Source organism: Schistocerca piceifrons, chromosome X (assembly GCF_021461385.2).
Source record: "Schistocerca piceifrons isolate TAMUIC-IGC-003096 chromosome X, iqSchPice1.1, whole genome shotgun sequence".
NCBI lineage: Eukaryota > Metazoa > Arthropoda > Insecta > Orthoptera > Acrididae > Schistocerca > Schistocerca piceifrons.
In genome coordinates, this window is record NC_060149.1 from 634,648,805 (window position 1) to 634,674,075 (window position 25,271).

The 25,271-nt window shown below is 35.0% G+C and overlaps 1 protein-coding gene across 1 annotated transcript in view; it reads right to left on the reverse strand.

Moving 5' to 3' along the window:
* Positions 1-1,558: 1,558 nt before the first annotated feature.
* LOC124721659 overlaps positions 1,559-25,271 on the reverse strand; it is a 131,548-nt gene continuing 107,835 nt past the window's right edge. Inside the window, exons 8-16 of the mRNA XM_047246727.1 lie at positions 20,256-20,481; positions 20,049-20,168; positions 19,157-19,332; positions 13,707-13,840; positions 4,935-5,074; positions 3,881-3,962; positions 3,631-3,775; positions 3,308-3,506; positions 1,559-3,112 (exon numbers count right to left, since the gene is read on the reverse strand). Of these exons, the coding sequence (XP_047102683.1) occupies positions 2,961-3,112; positions 3,308-3,506; positions 3,631-3,775; positions 3,881-3,962; positions 4,935-5,074; positions 13,707-13,840; positions 19,157-19,332; positions 20,049-20,168; positions 20,256-20,481 (1,374 nt within the window). The 3' untranslated portion in view covers positions 1,559-2,960. The remainder of the gene's footprint in view (positions 3,113-3,307; positions 3,507-3,630; positions 3,776-3,880; positions 3,963-4,934; positions 5,075-13,706; positions 13,841-19,156; positions 19,333-20,048; positions 20,169-20,255; positions 20,482-25,271) is intronic.

The following is a 25,271-nucleotide window of genomic DNA, read 5'->3' on the forward strand; positions in this document are numbered from 1 at the left end:
GGGTCTGAAGGAGCAGGAGGCTCTGATATACATTGCTAAGTGGCATTCCTGGTAGCTGCAGGAGCATGGTGGTTCAGTGCAGTGTAGACTCTGTGGAAAACCCTGATGAATGGGCCATGGGATACAGCTAGCACTTTGAATGAAGTGCTGCCAGCTGGAAGCTGAGCCACCAAAATACACAGCAGGTGAAAGCATGTCCTCAGGTGGTTCACAAGCATGGGCATGTTGCTGCTGTGCACACTGCCTATGAGTGATGATGGTGCCCCTGGTGATGACTGTTAGCCACCAGTGTGTCAACAGGTAGTTTATTGAAAGTACAGTTTGTGAATGTGCAATGCACTCATGAGGTGTGTAAACAGTCTCCAAAGGAGAAGCACCTGTGGCCCTGGAGTGAACTACACATGGTCAAAGGCATAATGCTGGAAGCAGGAGTGGCCAGCAAATGGACAGATACTAGAAGTTTCATGGCATTGTAGGTAATAGTTTAAAAGTGTCCTATTTCTTATGTAGGAAACAGTTATGGAAGGAAAATAAAAAACATAGAGACTGACTATAACACTTTAAGTTCATTTTCCTTTTGTTGAAAGAGGTAGAGAGCACATTTTGTAGATTGATGAGTAGTTGACAAGATGGTTAGGCATGTTTCCATGTTACTTATGTTTTCCGAAGCAGCATGTTCTTCACAGTGGGAAAACATCTTTTCACACACCATGCAGCATGTATTAAATTCTTGATTCCAGAAGTTTGTAGTAAAATCCTTGTAGCTCAGTTTGCGCAGCATCAATTTGCAGATTGCATTTTATGTTTACCTTATGTAGATTGTCACTGAAAGTGCATTTTGTGGACAGCTGAGATAATTTATATGAAGTTGGAGTGTGTATGCCTCCAAAGAGACTTAGCTGAGGTTATCATAAGTTATTATGCAGAACGAATCTTTTACCCTGCAGCAGAGTGTATGCTGTTTTGAAATTACCTGGCAGATTAAATTACAAACCCAGAACCTTGCCTTTCATGTGCAATACTGTTACAGACTGACCTATTGAGTCACAACACACAACCCATGCTCACAAGTTCGGGTGAGAAGTACTGTCCAAAATGGAGATGTGGGGCTGGATCATGAGTCATACCTGGATAGCGACCATTGCCCATGGAAGTCAAGGTTCTAAGTTCACGTTCTACATGGGCATACAGCTTTAATCTGCTAGGAAGTTTCAGAAGGTGGTATAATACTTATTTTTTAAGGTAATAATTTTATGTGTACAAATGAGCTGCATGGTATATAACATAATCTGACTCCACAGAGATCACGTAAGTTCAAAAATATGAACATAAAAAATAAGGTTGTGTAATGGGAGTAAAAGTTACTTATATTTCCCTACATGTTATGGGTTGAGAATGTACTGTGTATGTCATAATTAAATTATTTTTGTGAAAATTTATGCAGTCATATTGGGAAAATCAAAACTGGTAAGTTACAAATCCCCTCATGGCATATAAAGAGGAAGTAACAGCATTTGTATAATTGATACAATGAAACAAAAATGCATACTGCTGTTGCGTTGCTACAAATGTAGCTTATTTATTTTAATTAATTACATAAATAAACTTATGAAATGTAGAATATATACAAAATATGAATAGCAGCTGATACTGTTACTTACATGCTAATGAGTATTCTTCCACCACACCCACAGCCATTGTCCCAAAATGTGCCAAAAAGCCTTGTAAATAATTATTTACATGAGTTTTGAACCCTCATTATTCCTAGGCTTTTTGTATTCATCAGTTTTACTACAGTATCATATGAATAAGACCCAAATCTTCAGATTTTGTTGACAGCAAATGGCAGCTATGTCTAAGGTACATAATAATCTACTATTTCCAAAAGATTTTTCAAATAATAGTATCACTTTACCAACTGTTCATTTAACTAAATATAATACAATTATCAATCTCTTCTGACATTTCAATCCCACATCAAGTTTTCATTGCATAATACTGAACATGCCTTTAATTAGTATGGTGGTGGTCTTACAAAGATGATCCAAAAAATGTTTGAAAATTGAAAAAGCAGATTGTGTATTGTTTCTATCTACACCACACAAACTATAAAATTATATTTATTTTTCCCTGGATTATGTTTACTACATTCATTTAAACTTCTAATGAAAGTTTAACTTGTGGGACATGAAACAAAATGTGTTCCAAATACTGGCCATATAAATAATAATTCAGAATTTCTTCAGGAGGCAAAATATTTAGTACTGTGCTAAACAAAGAAAGAGGTTAGCTAAACATGAAAAAATATCATAAACACAGAGAAAATGTAGTACTAAATATATCACTTCCTGAGGGAGCAATACTAACTTTGACTCGTAAAGACAAGTACGGTTCAATGATCCTGCCTCATAATTTAATGGTTTTCTCAAGTGAATTTTCTTTTTGATACAATTCAAAATTTCTTTAATTTAAATTGTTTGTAAATCACTGTGCAACCAACATACACTGATAGCTGAAGATTTGGGCTTAATCATACGAAATTAGGGAGGCCCCACTAATCATTAGGACTTAGAGTACATGACGAGCAAAAGAGCAGAAGTGTTACGGCAAAATGGGTATCACATATCCGCATCCGTAACAAGAACATTAAAGCATTTTGCATCAGTATTTTAAAATTTCACTTCTGAAACTGAGAAGAATTAGTTTAAAGTGAAGTATTTCACACAGCACTTCAAATGTTTGATCTGAATGGTTCTTCATGTTTCTTGCATGCATCAAACTTAAGTTCAACATGATGGCAGTAATTATTTTCACTGGGCAACATTTATCATACAGCAACCCTCTATGCACAGACGTGTAGCTGGATGTCCCTATGTGTAAAATTAATGCTGTTTGTTGAACTGTCTTAGACTTTGTTGCTGGTATTTTGATTTCACGTAATAATGGAAATATCGTGAATTTCAACCCAGCACCTTCCTGGGAGACATCCACTTCTTCATGTAGTAGCAGAAAACTGTGCTGATGTAAATCAGTATCAGAAGTGCACATGTGACTCCGAGAGCAAGAACAGATGTTTTTGTTGGACAAGGTTCCACAATTGTAACTGTCTTATCTGGAAAGAAAAGCAGAAAAATAATGAACATAAGCAAACTTATGAGCTTTATCAGTGATTTAAACATATTGTTCTGCTTGTAATTTTCTGAAGCAGTACCCAATTAAATGGCAGTAAATAATGAACTATAGAGCTATAAACATGAGACTTTATGGAACATTCTCATTAGTGTCATTATAACCTTTCTCTCTTTACCTTTTGAAAAATCTGAAAATGGAGCTTCATTGCGGAGAAATTCACTGTTTTTCTCATCACCAAAATCAAGAACCAGAATTTCCTGGCTAAGAGTCATATCATCATTTTCTGATGATTCAGTGTTGCTGTGATTGGAGGCAATTGATCTCTTACGTCTCCCCCATGATTCAACAGACTCATGTCCCCACTCACAGACAGCCTTAAAAAGAAAAAAAAAAAACGATTAATATGAAGCTCATTAACTGAATGTGCCATTTTGAAATTTTCATTCTAAAGCACATAGATGGAGAACATTTTCTACATATCTAGTCAGCTGTACTCACTGGTTCACAAGGCCCAAGGCAGTACTTCACATTGCACTGAAATATGACACCATAGGATTCAGTGAATCTGAAGGCTTCATAAACTGACTGCAGCCCATTACCATCTGGAGTGAATGCTGGGAATATACTGGGATCTATTGGACAACTAGAACAAAATAAGTTGTATCAGTACAGAGCAAAATAAGTTGTATCAGTGCACATTTTATAATTTTTCACCACTTTGTTATCTGCCATATTAATTTTTTCTTACCCCTCATCATCAATTATCTGAAATGTGCTCTTTGAATCTTTTGCCATTGCAACACAGCTTCGTGCAAATATACCATATGGAGCTGGAAATAAAAACACATTTAAAATTAGTTACAAATGCTATGTATGAATGAAATACATATTTGAAAAGAAAGGAAAAAGAGAAACTAAAGTAATACAATTAGGTGCCAAAATGTAAACATTCATTTTAATGTGTGTTACTTTAAACACTAGTGGTTATAATTTTTAATAACTATGAAGACAGGACTATATCAGTTCCAGTTTTCTTCATACAAATAGATTTCATTCTGTAATGATATTTGTTTGCCTGTGTACCATGCAAGAAGATACTACTACCCTCATGCAACATCAATGAATTGTGGTCATTTGAGGATCAGAAACTGGAAATGTTAATTATCTTATTTCCTTGCAACTATACTGTTTACATAACCATGATTTTCTAAACTGCAGACATAATTGTTTTGGATGCATTCATTACAAGAAATATTTTTCATTGTCTCCACAGTATTTTTTCATCAAAAATTTTAAATTCAGTAGAAAACACAAGTTCTTTAAATTATGTTATCTGTATTTGTAATCATTACCACTAAGAACCAATTCTGATTTTTTTGTCCAAATTTGAAGTGGATAATGAATGCTGTGTTTATTTTGCATTTTTCCTCAATAATTATTAGTGTTACCTTACTCTGTATTTAAGTTAGGGTAGATGAGTTTAATGTATGTAATACCACCTTTAAAAGTCTGAGATCATTCTAAAAAGAACTATGTTTTCTGAGAATTGCAATAAATTATTAATCTTCAAAATCACACAGTTTTAGTGTTCTAGCTAGAATTTTTGCTAAAGCTGTCTACTAAGAAAAATAATTTTCAAAATTGATACAGAATGCTTTGTAACTATAAAATTTGCTACCTAAAATCTAGGTTAATATATCTTGGTTCTTAGTTTAAGGTTATAATTTTCATTTATGTGCAACTTTTTATTTGTCACTACGAAACTGTAACATTTTCTGATAAAATTACATAATATTCCTTACTATCATCTGGAATTTCAATGCGGAATGTCAGCTTGTCACCAATGCGCACTGTCTCCACCTCACGACCTCTACTGTCCAAAATTCTGATACGTGGTGGAGGTGCTTCTGGTGCAGAAGTAATACTGATCATCTCTGGATCCCTAAACAAAAATAATAATGGTTGTTATTATGTGATGTAATTTGAAAGCATAGACACTTTCTTCTGTTCAGAAGTTCTCACTGTTGCTTTTACTTGGATGTATGAGCTCCTTAGAGAACAGCAGGACAAATATTTTGATGAGAAATGTCCCTTTGAGACCAACATTTCACATTATATTGTTGATAAATTTGTTAAAACAAAACAGGGTAACATGCAACTAGACTGTTCAAAACCTTTTATTGAATGGTAACCTAGTGACAAAAGTTACTGAAGGAGAGGTTTTCAAGGGCACAAAGTATATATCAGCGGTGAAATTTTTGTTGCTGATGTACACTTCAGTCCACAGAATCTGAATGATGAAAAAGTATTTATTATGGCAGCTATGTTCTTGTTTTATAATCAGGAAAGTTAGAACAAATTGGGCAGAATTATAAGAAACTTAAGCTGGGCAGAATTATAAGAAATTTAAGCTTAAAATAACTAAAACCTAATTAATAGGTCTCAGATATAGGCTGTTGGTTAAAAAAAAAAAAAAAAAAAAAAAAAAAAAAAAAAAAAAAAAAAAAAAAAAAAAAAAAGGTAAACTAGTGAGTTATTTATTCGCATAGGACCTACAGACTATATGTTATTTTATTGTCTAAAACCAACATTAATAATAATAATAATAACAATAGTAACCTAGCCATGTTCACGTGGTACGGGAAGGCTATCAGAGTGGGAAAATTCCAATATCTTGGGGAATATGTACAATTAAGAGAATCTGACAAAGTGTCCAACATAGAGAGAACAGGAAAACTTCACAAAGTGTACAAACTGACATAGACACACTACAATAAAAGAAATATTTCAAGACAGGCCAAATCTGGGCACTACAATACAGTTGTACTACTAGAAATACTTTACAGGTCAGAAATGACCACAACCGTAGCATCAGGCATCACAGAGACAGAAAAAATTGAATGTAAAATCCTCAGAAACATTTCTGAAGTAGTACACTGGGATGGTATATGGATGAAGAGACCAACCGAAGAATTATATCAATGCACAGACAGGCTCACAGATATGATCAGGAAATGCAAACTAAGATGCTGTGGACACATGCATAGAATGAACAACAACAGACTCAAAAAGAGGATTTTTGATGTAGTAAACAGTCCAATGAAAAAAGTCAATTCGTTTCAAGAAATAGAAGAAGATCTGAAACAAGCAGGGATCAGTACTGAAATGGTAAATGAAAGAGACAAATCCAGAAACAAAATTACAAACACAAAATTTGAAGTAAAAGACAGGAAGAAAACAGGCAAAATAGAAACAAAACAAAGGAAACAGGAACACAGCCAGAGAACAAAGTGGTTTTCAGAAGAGGAAAAGAAGAAAGAAACAAAGAAAAAATTAATAATCATGTAACATTAAGTTGACCACTGTCGTGGAGGCAAAAATGTGTAATAATAATAATAATAATAATAATAATATTTAGAATTAACATTCATAATAATCACACTACTATGAAAAGGATTGATTGCTACTCACCACACAGAGGAGATATTGAGTCGCAGATGGGCACAACAAGAAGACTGCTGTACATTTGAGCTTTTGGCCAAAAGAACTTCTAAAACAGAAAGAACACACATTCACACAAGCACAGCTCACACACACACATGACCACTGTCTCTGGCCACTGGTCATGTGTGTATGAGTTCTGCTTGTATGAATATGTGTGTGTGTGTGTGTGTGTGTGTGTGTGTGTGTGTGTGTGTGTGTGTTTTCTACTTTAGAAGAAGGCCTTTTTGCTGAAAGCTCAAATGCATAGTAGTCTTTTTGTTGTGTCTCCTTTATATGGTGAGTAGCAATCTACCCTTGTCATAATGTTGTTGTTATTCCGTCCTGGATTTTCCATTGCTTCATCCATAATAATCATAAGACTGAAATTCATAAGCATAGTCAAAGAAACAGTCAATTTAACAAACACTGACTTTCAGCATCCACTGTCGAGCAGTGCATGATATGTGAGGCACAGACAAAATCATTTGAGTAAAATGATGGATACAACTGAACATTGTCAGAAGAGTAATGCAGTGCTGTTCCTTTTATTTTACATATTTTCGCTGTCTTTTTAAAGAAATCTGTCTTTCACAACTTGGGACTAATCAGATCTCAGATGATCATTGAATGTGATTGAAACTAGTTATCTAGTGTGACTAATTGCAACTGAATCTGTTCCAATAATTTTTTTTTTTTTTTTAATTATAAGGTTTTGCACCTCTCATGAGACTGTCATCCATTATTAATATTATAAAGTAGTATGTGATTCACAGCATTAGTGTAGAACCCAATACATATTTATGTCTCAGTCCAATACCTCGTCATTTTAGGATTTTTGCATCAACATACAATTTTGAGCACACAGTAAACACTTTTGGTCAGTAATTTGGGATTTTGTTTCAGTCTGTAGTGAAATATCATAACTGGCAAAAGTAATAATGTCTGATAAAAATATGCAAGTGCACTTCAGTGTTTTAACAATGTAAAATTGCAATTTCTCACATAAAAATAATAGTGATGATAAAAAAATATATATGATGAACTATTACTGAATATATATGGACGTGAAAGGAATGTATCACTCACATGAATAAAAAATCATGTACTTGTATCAGGAAGTTCATATTTGTAAAGGGATGTCAATAATTTCAGCTGAAAATATTAAATAATTCAATGAAGAAGTCTCCCATAAAACTGTCCAAGTATAATAAAATTTATAGTAATTATGTTTTCAACAAAGAAAGAAATGTATTCATTAATAAAAATTTAGTAATCTGATTGCAGCTGTGGCCACACAGTCCAGTTTGGCTCAGTATATCTCATTTTGCCTCAGTGTCAGTTATTTGGATTTTTAAATGTTCTCTGGAATCATCAAATAAACCAAGAATGTGAAGAAAAGTGTCTGACTTAATACAGTAAAAAGCTGAAGATTATTTAACATGATTTTAAATTAAGAACAGTAGATAACTACTGTACTAACATTAAATTTACAACAATCTATGTTACAGTGAGATGTTCATTTCCAACTAAGAATGTGGTGTAATTAATGTCTTGCAGTTTTGGTGAACTAAAAACATCAAGCAAAATAGATGAAAAATATTTTTGTTTAATTATTGCATGTTTAATAATGGCAGATAATAGGGAGAAAGATTTCAAGCATAAATGATTCATTCAAAATTAAGATGGAACCAATACATAGATAAAAAGCTCAGTTCATCCTGTTTAGCTCTTATCCGCATCTTGCAGTCTTATCCTCCAGACAGGAATTCTAGCATATTTTGAATGCTTTCATTCTATGCTGTCTTATAGAATAATCTTTTAGGGCAACATTTCTGTGCTTAATGAAGTACTTAATATGATATGAAGCAATAAGAATATTATGCAATATTTATAATCCAAAAAGTTTTCAGAAGTTTTCTTACCCATGTATGTAAATTCATTTGATTTTACAGTTATTCGTAGATAATAATAAGAGATTATCTTTAAACAAACTACCAGTAAAATACATTGACGGTAACACAAGATCTAATATAGTTTCCATATGGATGTTGCAACCTGTAAATTGTTATAATATTTGGTTCCTTATTAACAAATCTCGCATTGTAAAATGCGATCATACAGTGCATAACTGTTATCCTACAAAAGCATATTAGTCAGCGGGAAGACTGCAGAGATACTACAGACAAGACTGTCTGAGGCATTAACAAATGTTGTAAACTGGTCCAACCAAAACAAACTAATAATAAATAAAAGTAAAACAGTAGCATTAAATTTTCATAATTTCAAGAGAAACATTGAAGAGGGTATAAGAATTCAAATGTCAGACACGGATATTGCAAGTGTGTCTAATACAAAATTTCTGGGGGTCTGGCTACAGGATAATCTTAGATGGGAAACTCACATTGACAACATATTAAAGAAGCTAAGTACCATGTGTTATTTAATGAGAGTGCTAGAAAACTGCTGTCATAAGGACTGTCTATTGACAGTTTACTATTCTAATATACATTCTGTCCTAAAATATGGGATCACTTTTTGGGGTAACTCGCCATCCTGCCTAAGACTCTTCAGGATGCAAAAAAGAATAGTGAGAATCATTGCTGGAATAAAATGGAACAAACCATGTAGACCATTATTTAAAAGGATGGGGATTCTTCCCCTACCATGTATTTTCCTATTTGAAAGTGTAATGTTTATAAAGAAATATACAATAACAAATCCTAGTATCCTCCCCAAAAATGAAAATGTTCATCATCATAATACAAGTCAGAAAACTGACTTTCATGTACTCCATACAAAAACCAGTTTGTGCCAAAAAGGAACATTACACCATGGAAAAATTATCTACAATAAATTGCCAAGAGTAATTAAAGTAAAGACTGATGTAAAAAATTTTAAAGCAGCATTAAAAGAATATCTGTTGACACATTGCTTTTATAGTGTGGAAGAGTTCCTCCAAAATCCTCGAGAGTCTAAGTGGTGATTATGCAAATACTGTAACCATTAATATTGGCCTATAAATACATTCAGATGTAATTCTCAAGTTTCTAATGGGTTCAAGTATAAGTTGTATACCGACTTGCCCAGCATATGAAGTAAAATTCTGTGAATGTAATTCTCTAGTGTACACATCAATTCATAGTGTAGAATAGTTCCTCAAAAATCCTTAGAGCTTAAGTGAGGATCATGCAAATACTGTAATTGTTAATATTGGCTTATACATGTATTCAGTTGTAAACTTCAAGTTTCTAATGTGGTTTAATTATAACTTACACATTGACTTGCCCAGTGTATGAAGTGCTGTAAAATTTTGTGACCATAATTTTCTAGTTTCTAAAGTGTTTTAATTGTAAGATATACTTTGACCTGTCCAATATCTGATGTGCTGTACTGTACATGTAAGATTTACTGGACCAATAAATACAATACAATACTCTTTATACTCAAAGAAATTTAAACTATGTGATAATATATGAACATAGGGTGAATAGTATGATTATAAGAAGAGCAGCCTTTTTGAAAGTAGCTACATTTCAATTAATTAAGTAAGCCAATGATTTTCAGGCTTTTTAAATATGGAGTACAGTGTGTTTTGGCAAATAATATATGCATCCTGTCTTCAATGGTAGTTGTTAACATACTCTGCAAGAGCAGTTTATAATAACTGTATCTCTATGGGAATTAATATTTTGACTCATTCTAAGTTCTTTGGGATTCTTCCTAAAAATGGGATACATAAACAGATGTATGAATGAATTAATGACACTTGATGGAATATGCATAGGTGGTAGAGAATGACATGATTTGGCACCACCCATTGCAATTAGGACCATTTGATATGTTGTTGTCTTTTAGTACTGACAAGGTTTGTGGACTATAAATGGAGTGCACTTATCATTGACTACTCTAGACAGCATGGTTTCAGTGAAATGAACATGATAGTGTAGGTGAAATTCACCAGCAGCTAACAGAAATGTGGAGAGACACTGACCCAAAGTTTAAAACAGTGTTTAGATGGTACAAGTACTTTGACAATAGGACGAAATGTGATGGCAAGTGAGCAAGGAGAGAGAGAGAGAGAGAGAGAGAGAGAGAGAGAGAGAAAGTGTGTGTGTGTGTGTGTGTGTGTGTGTGTGTGTGTGTGTGTGTGTGTGTGTGTGTGTGCGCGCGCGCGCGCGCACCTCACTCACATTGATCTGCACAATCACTCTATCTCACATGGCTTAAGACAATGGAAAAAGGGTGAAATGTGATATACCTGGGATTAAAAAGAAGTAAAATGACAGAGGAGACAAGAGTAAGGCACAGGGAAGTGTGATTAGCTGACCACTTACAAAAAACAGTGGGTCTCCTGTGACCTTGTTAACACATGAAGAACATTACCCTAAAGTTTTAGGAAATAAGTTGGACAAATCACAAAACCTTTAAATTTTCACAACATTCATTTGAATGTTACTTAAAATAGAGGGCAGACCTCTCAGAAAGTCTGCCACTGTCATTTGGTGTGAAAATAAAACTCACTATAATAAAATGTGGTGCAAGCACCACACATCGGAGGGTCCTCTCACTGGAGCAAGAAGCCATAAGTCAATAGGGCTGTGGCCTATGCAAAGATGAGTAACGAGAACCTTGTCTCATCTGTGTAGCTGGAAGGAGGTACACTATTGCCAAATTTTGCACTTCCCTAGACAGAGCTATTGCCTGTCACTTTCAGCCATTCATATTTCCATCAATGCATGACTTTGTACCTCAACAGTGAGATGATAGCATGCAGGGGGATGGCACACTGAACTAACTGAGGATCATGACATGTCTCCTTGGCTGCTACTTCCACCTTTTTGCTCCCCGCAATACCTATGTTCCCTGCCATCCAGCAGAAAGTCACCTCCTTCCCCAGCCTTTGTATGTGGAGAAGGGTGTTATGGATATCCTGGACGACATTATCAACTGGGTACGAACTTCTCAGAGACTGAAAGGCACTCAGTGAGTTGGAATGGATGGGGAATTTAGCAAGCATGGAACATCTCATCTGTTCCAGTGCCCTCAAGATCACAGATAATTTGTCATCAAATAATGTGAATTCTGGAGGCAACTGAGTCTGCAGCTCAGGAACTGTGGGTTCACCAAGCCTGTACCCAGCAAATGAATGCTGAGCCCCTGAGGGCATCAGCAAGGACCTAACAGCCTAGTAGGTGAGGCATGACAGAAATACTTCTGTATATTTTTATTTCCAGTCTCTTCATACAAAACACACATTTAACAAAGTTTGGGGGCAGCAGCTAACATTCAGTTATTGAAAACAATATGAAATTGGAGGAGTTTTGTGTGCAGTGTGCTACCTCATAAACAGGCACATAAGCAAAAGTGTGAGTAGATTAAATACAACAAATAATTGCTGGCAATTAATGGCAACAGTCCACTGGCTCCTTTTTCTCAACTGACAGCTAGTTATGACTCTTGATTCAGATATGGCCACTTTTTAGCGACTTCTACAAAGCAACATGTCACAGTAGATAAGACACTGGACTCATGTTCAGAAAGAATAACTGCAACTCAGACATCATGATTTAAGTTCCCAATGGATCACAGAAAGTCACATCAAGGATATTGTACAAAGAGTTCTTAAACAATCTATAGCGATTTCCTTCTCAGACTGAAATGTTACTCTGTCTCTAATGTTCTCAATGTTGATTAGGTGTTAAACTCTAAGTTTCTTTACTTCCAGAAGTTGTCACCTAAGAAAATCTGCATCTGCCCTCAGATGTGAAAATCCATTGCCATCAATATTTTAGTATTCAAGATGAATTCTGCTCATCTATTGACTGATGCAGGAGAGACTGAATGGAAATACTTACTGAATTCTTGCAGGATATCTATGACACAGAATCCATAAGCAAAATACTACTGTTGTAGGGTACTGTCTTCTCAACATGTTACTGCAATCAGGAACTAGACTGGATGAAAATGGGTACATAGACCTTCCCTACCCCCCTTTCCCTTCTCTTATTTTCCTGATGTGTGAACTGGTGCAGTGAGTTGCCCAGTGGACTTACATTTGGGAGGAGTGAGGTTAAAATTCACATCTGAACATCCTGATTTAGTGTTTTTCTGGTTACCATTAATAACTCAGTGCAATGCCAAGACAATACCTTGAACACGATCATGGTTGATTTCTTTTGCTAAGATCATCAATTCTGTGCCCTGTTTCTTATGATCTTATCATCAATGGGGTATTAAATCCTAGTCTTATTTCATTCCCTGTTCTCATAATGTAGCAACAATATCTTCAATAAAAACGAAAAAAACTTTAAGAAGAAGGACTTTCAATGATGCAAATGCCCTACAGGAGGCTGTCCACCAGTGACACCACACAATTCAAGGGGAGAGAGGGAGGGGGGGTTGGGTTGTTTGGGGGAGGAGACCAAACAGCATGGTCATTGGTCTCATCAGATTAGGGAAGAATGGGGAAGGAATTCGGCCATGCCCTTTGAAAGGAACCATCCTGGCATTTGCCTGGAGCAATTTAGGGAAATCATGGAAAACCTAAATCAGGATGACCAGATGCGGGATTGAACCGTCATCCTCCCGAATGCAAGTCCAGTGTGCGGAAGAGAGGGGTACTGCATCCTATAGGCCATCACGAGTCATACACAGTGATACCATCAGTTCATAATGCTGGAAGGAGACATAAATGGCATCTGGATTACAATGTTTATTCATTGCACCATTGTAATTTTATGATGTTGATCATGCTTATGAGTGTTTCATATGTAAAGGTTTCTTCATTGCAATACCAGTATACTTTAAAATATATTCCTAGCAGCTATGACATAGGTGAATACTTCTGCTTGTTGTCTTTCCTTAAAAATAATAACCTGAATATTAACTGGCAGAAATAATTATTACTTCAGGAACTGCAGTATTTAATACACAGCAGTACTTAATTTTTTGTTTTGAGTATTGATTTTTGTCAAATTCAGGTTGTCTTTGAGTCACAAAAAGTGTATTCAACAGTGCATTCTAAAATTGCAATAATTAATCATTTTTGAGCACTAACTATAGAAAATAAATATTATGTCATTAAAAATTACCTGATTGGCATCATTCCAAATGTTATATTCTTTGAAGACATGTCATAAGTACATTTCACTTTGTATATCTTATCAGCCTTTGTCATGACCACACTGTGGTGTTGCAGAACTACAGTGTTAGTATAGACACCTGTCTGTAAAAGAAAAAATAGCAGAGCTTATATTATTTAATGCTTGCACTTCGTTTTTTTCCAATTTGCATGTAAATATAAGACAAAATACGTGAAGTTTAATTAAGAAAAATATTTAAGTGTAATTAAGAAAATGTTACTCTCATTAATGGATTTTTCTTTGTATAAACCTTGTAAATTTTTTTTCTCATATTTCATGTAAAAAGAAGACAAAATATGTAAAGTTTAACTAACAAAATGTTATTTCCCTTAATTGTTAAAAATATAAATCATGCTCTCTCTCTCTCTCTTTCTTTCTATATTATATGACAATTCCTATATCATGTATATGATAAAATGGATGATAATAAATTGAATTGAATTAAATTGAGTGTATTGCTTCTGCCATTCTTACACAACAGTAGTATAACACTAAAAAATAAAAATTACAAAACAAAAAAATATGTATCTGTCCATTTTTAACATAAGAAGACATCTGTCTCTATTAATAAAAGTGTTTTAGGGCAATAAAGAACACCGTAATTGAAAAGAACAGGCAGAATTATACTGGGTACTACATTACTGAATTGAAACTTCATTCAACAATTAATGAGATTAGTGATGCTTGTGTAACGATGTATGTAATAAATGCTTTGTGTTTAAATGAAGCATCTGAAGTGTGGTCTCTACAAGTCACAAATAAATAATTTTGAAAATAAATTTGTTAATAAAAAATCTTTATCATGACTGAATCTACTACTTACTCTTTAATCAATGGTAAAATTTTTATATGCAAATGTGTATATGCAACAACATGTAGTGTGCTTTTTTTTGTAATGTCTTAAAATTGGTGTGTACGGCACATCAATGGCAAGATCCAATAAAGGAAATACTCATGTAAACCACTGTTTCACTTAATATGACATGGACTATCGAAGAAAAGAAAACTAATTGGTAAAGATTGTTTTTAATTCTTTTAATTTGTTATCCCATTTTTCTTTGAAGGCTGTTCATAAATTATTTATGTGCCTTGTAGAAAACACACTTTTGAACAAAATTTATTTTATCTAGATTTAGTATCAAGAACTAGAACTAGACTGAATGTGGAAAATGGACATGATTCATGTGAACTAGAGATTTACGGTTCAGGTGTGCCTTGCTGTGTCAGGCATAATAGAGTTCCTTGCAAGAATGTAGGCTTTTTGATGCCTGGAATCTAAAATGGATCTATTGTTTGACAATAGCATACTTTTGATAAGTTGATCTTGTATCTGAAAAATGTATTGTGAGTTATAACTCATTTACATAGGTATTGGCAGAAAGCTCATTTTGTTTTCCTATTAACTTGAGTGTGGAGCCTGTCAGTGTTTTCTATTATGCTAATGGGAAGTTTGGTTCACTCAGAGATGTGATATTATGGCTAAAGTGGTGGTGGGAGTGAGGAAGGGGGGGGGGGGGGAGGGGAGAGGAGAGATGACAGAGAGAGAAGACAGAGCTAATGATTATAGGTGTTACCATCTCGTACACTGTTAGTTGAAGAGTTGCTGTAGCTGGAGACAAAGTTTGGTAAAAGGATCATTTAAGTGATGTGCTAAGTCTTATTATTTAAAGGTTGTTTTGTGTTCAGGTGGAGAAAAATATTCTGAGGGTCTTTTGGTGCCTTACTGTTGGCTTGCTGGACTGATTTTTGGATAGCAGCATTACATAGTGGGACATGTTGTAGGGTTATGGTGTGAAATAAATGAATGCTAGAATCCAGAGTAGGGATGCAGTGGCAGTTGGTAGCAAGAAGGGAAGTACAGAAAATAATGACAAAAAGGAAGTGACTCCTAGGGATGAGTGAAAGTAGAAAACTTAGGGGCAAGGGCTAAGATTATAGAAATCTACATTTACTTTTTAGTGCTGCTGCTTACTGACAAAAAGTGTGGAAGACTTAAACAAAAAGTTCTTATAACAGTTTGAGTTAAAATTGTTCTCTATTTTTCTTTTCAAGAAACATATGGTGCTCAGCAATAAGAAAGAAATAATGTTTAATGTGTCATTGATATTGAAGTTATAGATGAGGTAATAGCTCAGCTGAATGATAATGAGGACTGAATGTAGCCTAGCCTTGGTGAAGGGACCATTATGGCATTTAGGGAAATCATAGGGTAAGAAATAATAAATTAACAGATTTGGCATGAGATCTTTCAGACAATGAAATAGTTGGGTGAGTTAAAATTTTACTGGGTCATTTACCCATTTCCAAAGATAATGAACTTTATTCCTTTTATTTTCTGGTGGTAATTAAAGTGTTTGGTGTTATTATAGGTGCCAGAAGAGGGAAGGGTGAAGTCTATGCCTATAATAAAGTCTAATCCTGCTTATATACAGTGAATTTTTCTCTGGCAGTAATTGTGACCACAGGGTTGAAAGTATATGAAGTTAAAAATATATTAATGCTTACTCACAGAAAGATTGTATCTTATGATCACATTTGACTATGAAAGGTGATAGTGGAGAGAAAGAAGAGGTCTATGGGTCTGCCATTTAAATATATTTCTGATCAACGCTATTTTATGACATTTTAGTGGGTTCAGCATTTGAAAACAATGTTACATTACAGGTAATATTGGCCATGAAATGAATACATTTCAAGAAGAGACCGTAAAATTTAAGTTTACCCCATTTTTTGTTTATGAAACCTCATCCAAGAATTTTCTGTTAGCTCTTTTATTTTTCATTCTATGTTTCTAAATGCATTATCTTGAGCATTCATATTAATTTGCTGTCACCCGTCTGCAATTATCTATCATAGCCTTTTCCTTCCCTATTGTTGTTGTGATCATTTCCTTTTTTCTTGTCTTATTTTAAGATACTTCTTCTGTTAGCATTTTAGATTATTTTTTTGTAAAATTATCAATTTTTTTACTTTTGTTCCCTTTTGTTTTATCCTTGCAATGTGATTTTTCCTTTCATCACTTTTTCATTATCCTTCATACATTTGAGGCACTTCTAACAGCATCCTTTCTTTTTAATATCCTGCTTCTCCAAATGTGTTTTGCTCATATTTAGTGAATTTTAAGTATGTTTTACTATCTTATATTTTTTACTTGTCATGTGATGGCCATCTATTTACTCTCAGCTGAACAACTACAAATAAGAGCCAATGAATATTTCTTAGCTCTCCAGTATTATCATATTGATATGGGATTTATCTTTCAAACCAGCTGTTTTATGACATCTCAGATACTCCAGCAGAGTATTCCATTCATATTTTCAATTCTTGAACTATGTATATTCAGTCCTATAAATTTTCGTCTTCCCATCTGTATGTGTATTTTCTATCTTTCTCAAATTCACCCCTTACTGTTGCCGCACCTCTGTTTCATGTCATATCTGATTTCCTATATACTGTTCATTAAATCCCCATTTAAATGTCACCCTTCTATCTGTTTCCATTTAATCTTTGACAGATCTAAAGAATCTAATGTCATCAATACACTGAGTTACTGAAAGACCTTATTTAAACATTTTATAGCTGCACCATAAATCTTAATTGCAACATTTGCTATATGGATGGTTTGCTTTCAAAGATATGGTTGTGCAAATATGTAACTGAAATAGTGGGTCATAAAACGAAGTATTACATGCCCAGAATGAATATGTAGGATGTAAAATATGACTAGTTAATTATTCCAATTGAAGTTTTGCGGAGCATTGTTCTCAAAATATGTATATGTGAATACTGCTGACTTGCATTGTTGTATGTTGGGGAGTTGATAATGCACAATGTCAAAAAATGCCATAAGATTATAGCATACTTTTATGATACTGTTACATGGTATTTAAATAAGATAGCTTTTAAATGAATTTTTGAGCTCCCCACTTCTCCCTACATAGTCCATACCATTACATTCTTATTTTCTGCACATTTCATACCACACAGTGCTTACTATTAAGATGGTATAATTATTCTATTTGATAGAGAGTAGCTTGAACGATTCCACTTTGGACTAGATAATCATTACTTTCTCATGTTCCTACACACGTACATAATTTTTTTATGAAGCACATTGTTATTCTGTAAGTCCTGTCACCAAGGAAGGTGGTGCAACAGTTATGGCACAGAGCTTGGTTCAGGAGGAGTGTTGTTCAGATTCTTGTGTAGTTATCAAGCTTTAAGCTTTGCATAGTTTGCTTAAATTTTGATCAAAGTGAATGCTGGGCTGCTTCCTTTGGGGGGAGGATGGGAAGAGGGAGGGATGTGGGAAATCATGGCCAATTTCTTCCTCATCCTTGTTTATTCTAAAACTGTACTTCATCTGCTGGCCGCGGTGGCCAAGCGGTTCTTGGTGCTTCAGTCCGGAATTGCGCGACTGCTACGGTCACAGGTTCGAATCCTGCCTCGGGCATGGATGTGTGTGATGTCCTTAGGTTAGTTTGGTTGAAGTAGTTCTAAGTTCTAGGGGACTGATGACCTCAGATGTTAAGTCCCATAGTGCTCAGAGCCGTTTGAACCATTTTGTACTTCATCTCTAATTACGTTGTCACTGGTAAGATGCTTAAGGCCATCTCTCTTCCTTTGTAAATTTGGTCTCAAGAAGCTTCCTTGTAATTCATTTCCTGCAGACTTGGTGATGAGACAGGTTTACTGAAATTTCACTGAAAACAATGGGAGAAACAACTAAAAGTGCTTGTTGTGGAGGTTCATGTTTTTGCCTGTGAGTCATTTTTAATTAATAGATTCAGCCATTCTTCATCTTTCATTGGCCTCATCATGAAGAACAATTCATAGAAAAATAGAAAGAGTGACTCTGTAAATCAATAAATAGAAGCAGCTATTAGAAACTATCAGTCATAGCTGATTATCTTAAACTGCTATAAACCACATTAAATGAGGACATTTTAGGTGTGAGTTCACCAAGACTGCTGTGAACATTAAATGAACTACAAGTCTGATGTATGGTATCTTTTTCATGACTGAGTGAAGTAAATTTTTAGTTTAAGGTTTTGTGATAACTTACACTAAATTTAACATGATAAAATTAGGAGGAAAATTGCTACTTTTAAAAAAGCTGGTTGACAATTTGCAATTAGATATTTCAACCTTATATTGATGCATATTAATCCTATGTAAGTTTATAAGAAATTTCAAACTGGTTTCATAACTTAAACATTATTAAAATCACAACAGAGCCAATTATCTCTCAGACATAATTTGTGACTTAAGTTTCCATAATTAATTAAACTATATTCCAAATTGGGAAGTTTACATTAAAATATACTTATTCTAGATCCAAACACTTTTCTCAATATCAAGCAACAGCTAAGATGAATGTGATCAGAAAGTGCACTTACAACTGATTGTGTGTTGCAGTCTTGGCCACTCATTGTTAAATCCAACCGGAAAAGGTTGCTGTTCTGAACATCAATGTTACAAGTTTCTGATCGTCCAAGTGCATATATGCGCCCATTGAAAGGTTTGTTTGTACGCACCTGGACAGCAATTCTGGTATCTTTACAGTTAACTGAAACTGTGTAACAGATATGTGAATTAGAATATTACTTGTAAGATAAAACACAAAAATATCAGACAGTATCTGTTTGTAATACTATATCTGTAATTTATAGTACTTTATATTTTAGGATTACATCCTGAATGAGACACAAAGTAGTACTGTCCACATATAACTATTGTTCCACAAGACAATGTCTATGTGTGGCCTGTTATGAGAGTACACCTAGTAGGTCATATGTTTCACTTCAGGTCAACAGCTGCACAGTAGGAAGTAGGGAAGTAAAAAGCACTGGACTCAGCATCTCTTAACAAACATACAACAGTTACAAATGTCAGTAGTATCAAATATACACTTCCCTGTGGTGTGAGCTTACTAGCTGGATGAGTGTCAGTTACAGCTGTAATAGAGTGAGAAAAGGATAAATAAACTCTATTACACCCCAACTAGTTTGCTAGTTTGAGAATCATGTACAAAATGTTAATTAATATTTAATTATTATTCTTGGTGAATCTTCTAGTAGATAATAATACTGACATTACAAAACTGTTTGAATTTTGTGACAGTTCTTGATATTTATTAATGTGTTCACAAAATTTTATTGTGATTAATATCAGAGCAATGTAAGAATTAAACTTGCTTGTCACATATATGGGTAATAACTATACATTCTGCATTTATTTTCATCATAGTACTATTCCACTGAATTTTAAAATGTATAGTTTTATCCTCACCATCATAACAGGTGCCGGTCTTATCACAGTTGATATCTGTACGACTCTGATTGTTCACACTAGGATCTTCTGTAGTATCAAAGACAACAGGTAATGTTTCCAGTGATGGATTGCTTGACTCTGTTGAAAAAAGCAAGGATTACATTATTAATGTAATGTATTTTGTAGGAACAGATCTAATCTTAAATAATTATTCCATTTACTCACTTTCACACGCATTTTCATAGTATGAACCAATGCGCTCTCCATTGTCTATAAGTGGACGCTCAGCTTTTAAATAGGTGCTTGGTCCATCAGGTAGCGTTTTGTGATCAAGATGAAACAGGCGACAATTGTATGCACTTCCAATTGGAGGTCCTTGGTAAAGAAATGACCGACAAAGAAACTCACTCTCTATTTCACATGCAAGCCGGCAAGCTGCTTCACTGTTCACCTGTACAATAATGGAACAGAGGATGATGAAACGTAGGCATAGAACTGTACATGGTTATGTGCTTATTAGAAAAAAATAGAAGTGATCAAGTTATTCCAGACTAATAGCTTCACAAAAAGTTAGATATATGAAAACTATTCATCTGCAACTAGAAGGACATGAAGAAACAAGGCAGTTTTATACAAATTAAATCAAGTTTTTTTTTCAATTTGTACTACTATAAATGATATTAATAGAAGTGAACCCTCAAAACTTTGGCCATTACCAAATGAGGTAATCATTTACTAAAGATAACAGGCCTCACTTGAATAGAAAATTGAACTTCAGTGACAAATATTTAGTGCAGAAGATTTAGCTTCAATATTCACAATGACAGAAATTGATACCTCTATTTGGTCAAAATTCACAGTCATGGGATCAAATAGGTAAAAAGATAAGGCCTAATGGAAATCCTTGGATATCACAGGAGATAATGAATTCAAAAGATGAAAGGAGAAAATATAAAAATGTAAGAAATAGAGCAGATGAAAGTGAATACAGATGTCTATAAAATGAGATTTACAGATAGGGCAAAATAGCTAAGCAGGAATTACTAGAGAACAAACGCAAGTCTCTTCTTCTTCTGCCAATCCATGATTAGGCCCTATGACCTGTTCCAGCCTCATCATCTCTTCCTTGCCTTCCCACACCCCTTTGTCCAATAGTATTGTAGTCCACTGTTTGTTGAGGGTTCTCTGAGGTGACATATGCAATACATCCTGCTTCCTTTCCAATCCTGATTTTGTTGGTTTATTTTTCCAGTTAATGCCTGTACCCCTGGTCCCTTCCTTATTTCTTCATTTCTTATTTTCTTCTCTTGTGCAGCCTTTCACTGATCTAAGAAATTTCATATTTGATGTTTCAAGTTGTCTTAGGTCTTTTGATCTTAATATCCAACTCTCTGCTCCATATAGTACTATGAGTAATGCCATGACTTTACAACATTTCCAGTTTTACCCTTTGATGTTCTTTTTATCATGCCACATATTTGTTGATAGGTGTTAATTTTCTCATTTATATCTTTCTATTTTGCAAAAGTTATGTCACATCCTAGATACTGCAAATGAGACACCTGTTTTGTTGTTATATACTTATTGGGTATTTTCATAAAAATGCCATTGTTTATGTTTTTGTTGTTGATATCTTTAGATTCTAATTTAGGCTTATATTGTTTAATCTATGTACCACTATTTGCAATTTGTATTTACTGTCCTGCATGATTACCTGACTGTCATCAAAAAAGCATTGTATTTAGAAATTTACATGGTGCAAGTCTTATACCTTGACATATCCTGCCCATCATCCATTCCCTGACCCAGTTGTTGATGTAGGTGTTGAACAGTGTTGATGACATACTACAGCCTTGCCTTACTCCCTGGTTTATCTCTATTTCAGGTGTCATCTCTTTGCCAGTATCTATTCTTACTTTGGTGTTTTTGTATAAAGCACAGCATACTGTTACCAGGTGTTACGGGAAGCTTGTTTTCTTCATTATTGACCAGAGCTTTTTCTGCTGATATGGTCAAATGCTTTCTCAAAGTCAATAAATATAAAGTGTGTCTCAAAACTGAATTCTCATCTTTTTTGTCTAATTTGTTTCAGAGTGAAAGTATCATTTGCACAAGGTCTTCTACATGGAAGCCTGCTTGCCGTTCTAATAAAATTGAATCAGAGATGTTTTGAAGCCTTTCAATAATTAATTTACTGTAGATTTTATAAGAAGCATTCAGAAAATTGATCCCCCTGTGATTACTGTGTTACTACTGACTCCTTCTTTCAACAGTGAAACAGCTTTAATGTTCTTAATTTCTCCTGTATGCCAACAAATGTTATATAGAGGAGCATATTCTGGGAGCATATGTAAAAAGGTAACATACAGATACTGCTTGTAGGAAAATTAAAGAAGAATTTGGAGAAAAGAGAAGCAACTGTATGAAACTTAAGAGCTCAAATGGAAAACCAATGCTAAGCAAAGAAGGGAATGCTGAAAGTTGGAAGGAATATACAGAGAGGCTATGCAAGAGAAATGAACTTGAAGGCTATATTATAGAAAGGGAAGAGGAAGTAGATGAAGATGTGATAAGAGATATGATACTATGAGAAGAATTTAGCAGAGCACTGAAAGATCTAAGCTGAAACAAGGCTACTGGAGTAAACAACATATCCTCAGAATTCCCATTATCCTTAGGAGAGCCAGCCATGAGTCAACTATTCCACCAGGTATGTAATATTTATATGAGACAGGGGAAATACCATCATGCTTCTAAAATAAGGTAATAGTTCCAGTTCCAGTACTGAACTATCAATTTAATGCCATGGTTCCAAAATACTGACACGAGTTATTTACCGAAGAACGGAAAACTAGAGGAAGCTGACCTCAGGGAAGATCAGTTTGGGTTTTGGAGAAATGTAGGAACACACAAAGCAATACAACTTATCTTAGAAGGCAAACCTACATTTATAGCTTTTGTAGATTTGGATAAAGCTTTTGTCAATGGCAGCTGGAATACCCTATTTGAAATGCTGAAGGAAGCAGCAGTAACATTATAGAGAGTGAAAGGTTATATACAAGTTGTACAGAAACCAGATCCCTGTTATGAGCCAAAGTGCATGAAAGGGAAGTAATGGTTCAGGAGGGAGCGAGCCAGGATTGTAACCTATCACTGATGTTATTTAATCTGTACACTGAGCAAGCAGTAATGAAAACAAAAGAAAAAATTTGGAGTAACAATTAAAGCTCAGAGAGAAGAAATAAAAACTTTGAGGTTTGCCAATGACATCATAATTCTTTCTGGGAAAGAATTTGGAAGAGCAGTTGAACAGAATGGACATTGCCTGGAAAGGAGAATGTAAGATGAACATAAACAAAAGCAAAACAAGGGTAATGGAATGCACTGAAATTAAATCAGGTGATACTGAGGGAATTGGATTAGGAAATGAGACACTAAAAGTACTAGATGAATTTTGCTATTTGGGGTGTAAAATAACTGGTGATGGAGAGATTAGAGAGGATACAAAATGTAGACTGACAATGGCAAGAAAATCATTTCTAAATAAGATAAATTTGTTAACATTGGGTACAAATTTAAGAGTCAAGAAGTCTTTTCTCAAGGTATTTGTCTGTAGTGTAGCCTTGTATGGAAGTGAAACATGGATGATTAGCAGGTCAGAGAAGAAGATAATAGAAGCCTCTAAAAACTTGTGCTACAGAAGAATGCTGAAGAGTAGATGAGTAGAACTTGTAACTAATGGGCAAGTACTGAATAGAATTGGAGAGAAAAGAAATTTGTGGCATTACTTGACTAAAAGAAGGGATAATTTGATAGGACACATTCTGAGACATCAAGATATCATCAATTTGATACTGGAGGGAAGTGTGGAGGGTAAAAACAATAGAGTGATACCAAAAGATGAATAGAGTAAGCAGGTTCAAATGGAGAGCTACATCAAACCAATCTTTTAACTGAAAACACAACAGTAACATAGTAACATGTTTAATAACAAGGCCTGCGCTAAAAAAGGGAGGGGGGTGGGGGGCAACTGGTGGCAACTCATGTTAGTTTCATAGTGAATGATGCAATAGTTGTGAGATTTCTCAGCTATATTAACATTATTAGTCTTGTTTACTCTTCATTGCGAAGAAAGGAAGGAAAAATGAAATGAATGCTATTACTCCATTTCCATTACGTGTTCTGGCTTTCTTCAAGCTGATACTGAATTGATAGGTTTGTCCCCATCCTGTGTCTAATTCATGATATGTCCATATGGTCATATTCTACATGGGTGGATAGCATTCCGGTCAATGGACAACCATTCCAACTATGACATCAGGGTACCTAGGAAATGAGGTTGTGATTGCTGGGTAGCCTCACATCCACAATTGTTGGGTACACAGTCACAGACACTGCAATATGGCACAGAGAAGATGTGGTGGAGGGCAATAGAAAGAAAGGAAATGGGACAGTAGCAAACTATATGGCCCAATGGCTTAATGTGAATCATTCTGTTGTTTCTCAGATATGGTGACAGTTTATAGAGACTGAGACTGTATCCCACAGATGAGGGCAGGGCTGACCACATGTGACTTCAGAAGAGAGGACTGTTATTTGACTGTGAGGTCATGACATTACCACCTTAGTACTGCACAGCAACTGGCATACGAGCTCGCAGCATTTGCTGGACATGTTGTATCAAGGCAAACGGTATGCGGAAGGATACGTATTCATAGAAGGGAACGTCTAGAGTGGAGTTATCAACATGCCACCTTGACAATCGAAGAGTGGGACAATGTTGTTTTCACAGATGAGTCCTGATTCAGTCTGTAGAGTGATTCTTGATGGATTCATATCTGGAGGGAATGTGGAATATTATTTCAGGACCCAAAAATTTTGGAAGGCAACCAAGATTGAGGAGGATCCCTAATAGTGTGGGCAGGGATTGTGTTTACCCCTTAAACCACTCTTCATGAAATTGTATGGGTCAATTGGCAAGGTTTAACTGCTGTCAGATATCGTGATGAGATCTTGGGGCCTCATTTGCAGCTGTTGCTAGGTACTGTGGGCCCAGATGTCTTACTGATGGACTATACTGCTCAACCTCATAGAGCACATTTGGTTGATGTTTTTTTTTGGAAACAGAAGATACTGTGTGCATGGCATGGCCTCCTCAATCTCCCAATTTGAATCCCATAGGCCATGCCTGGGATGCACTACGGAGATGGCTTGCACCATGTCAGCATCCACCAACCACTC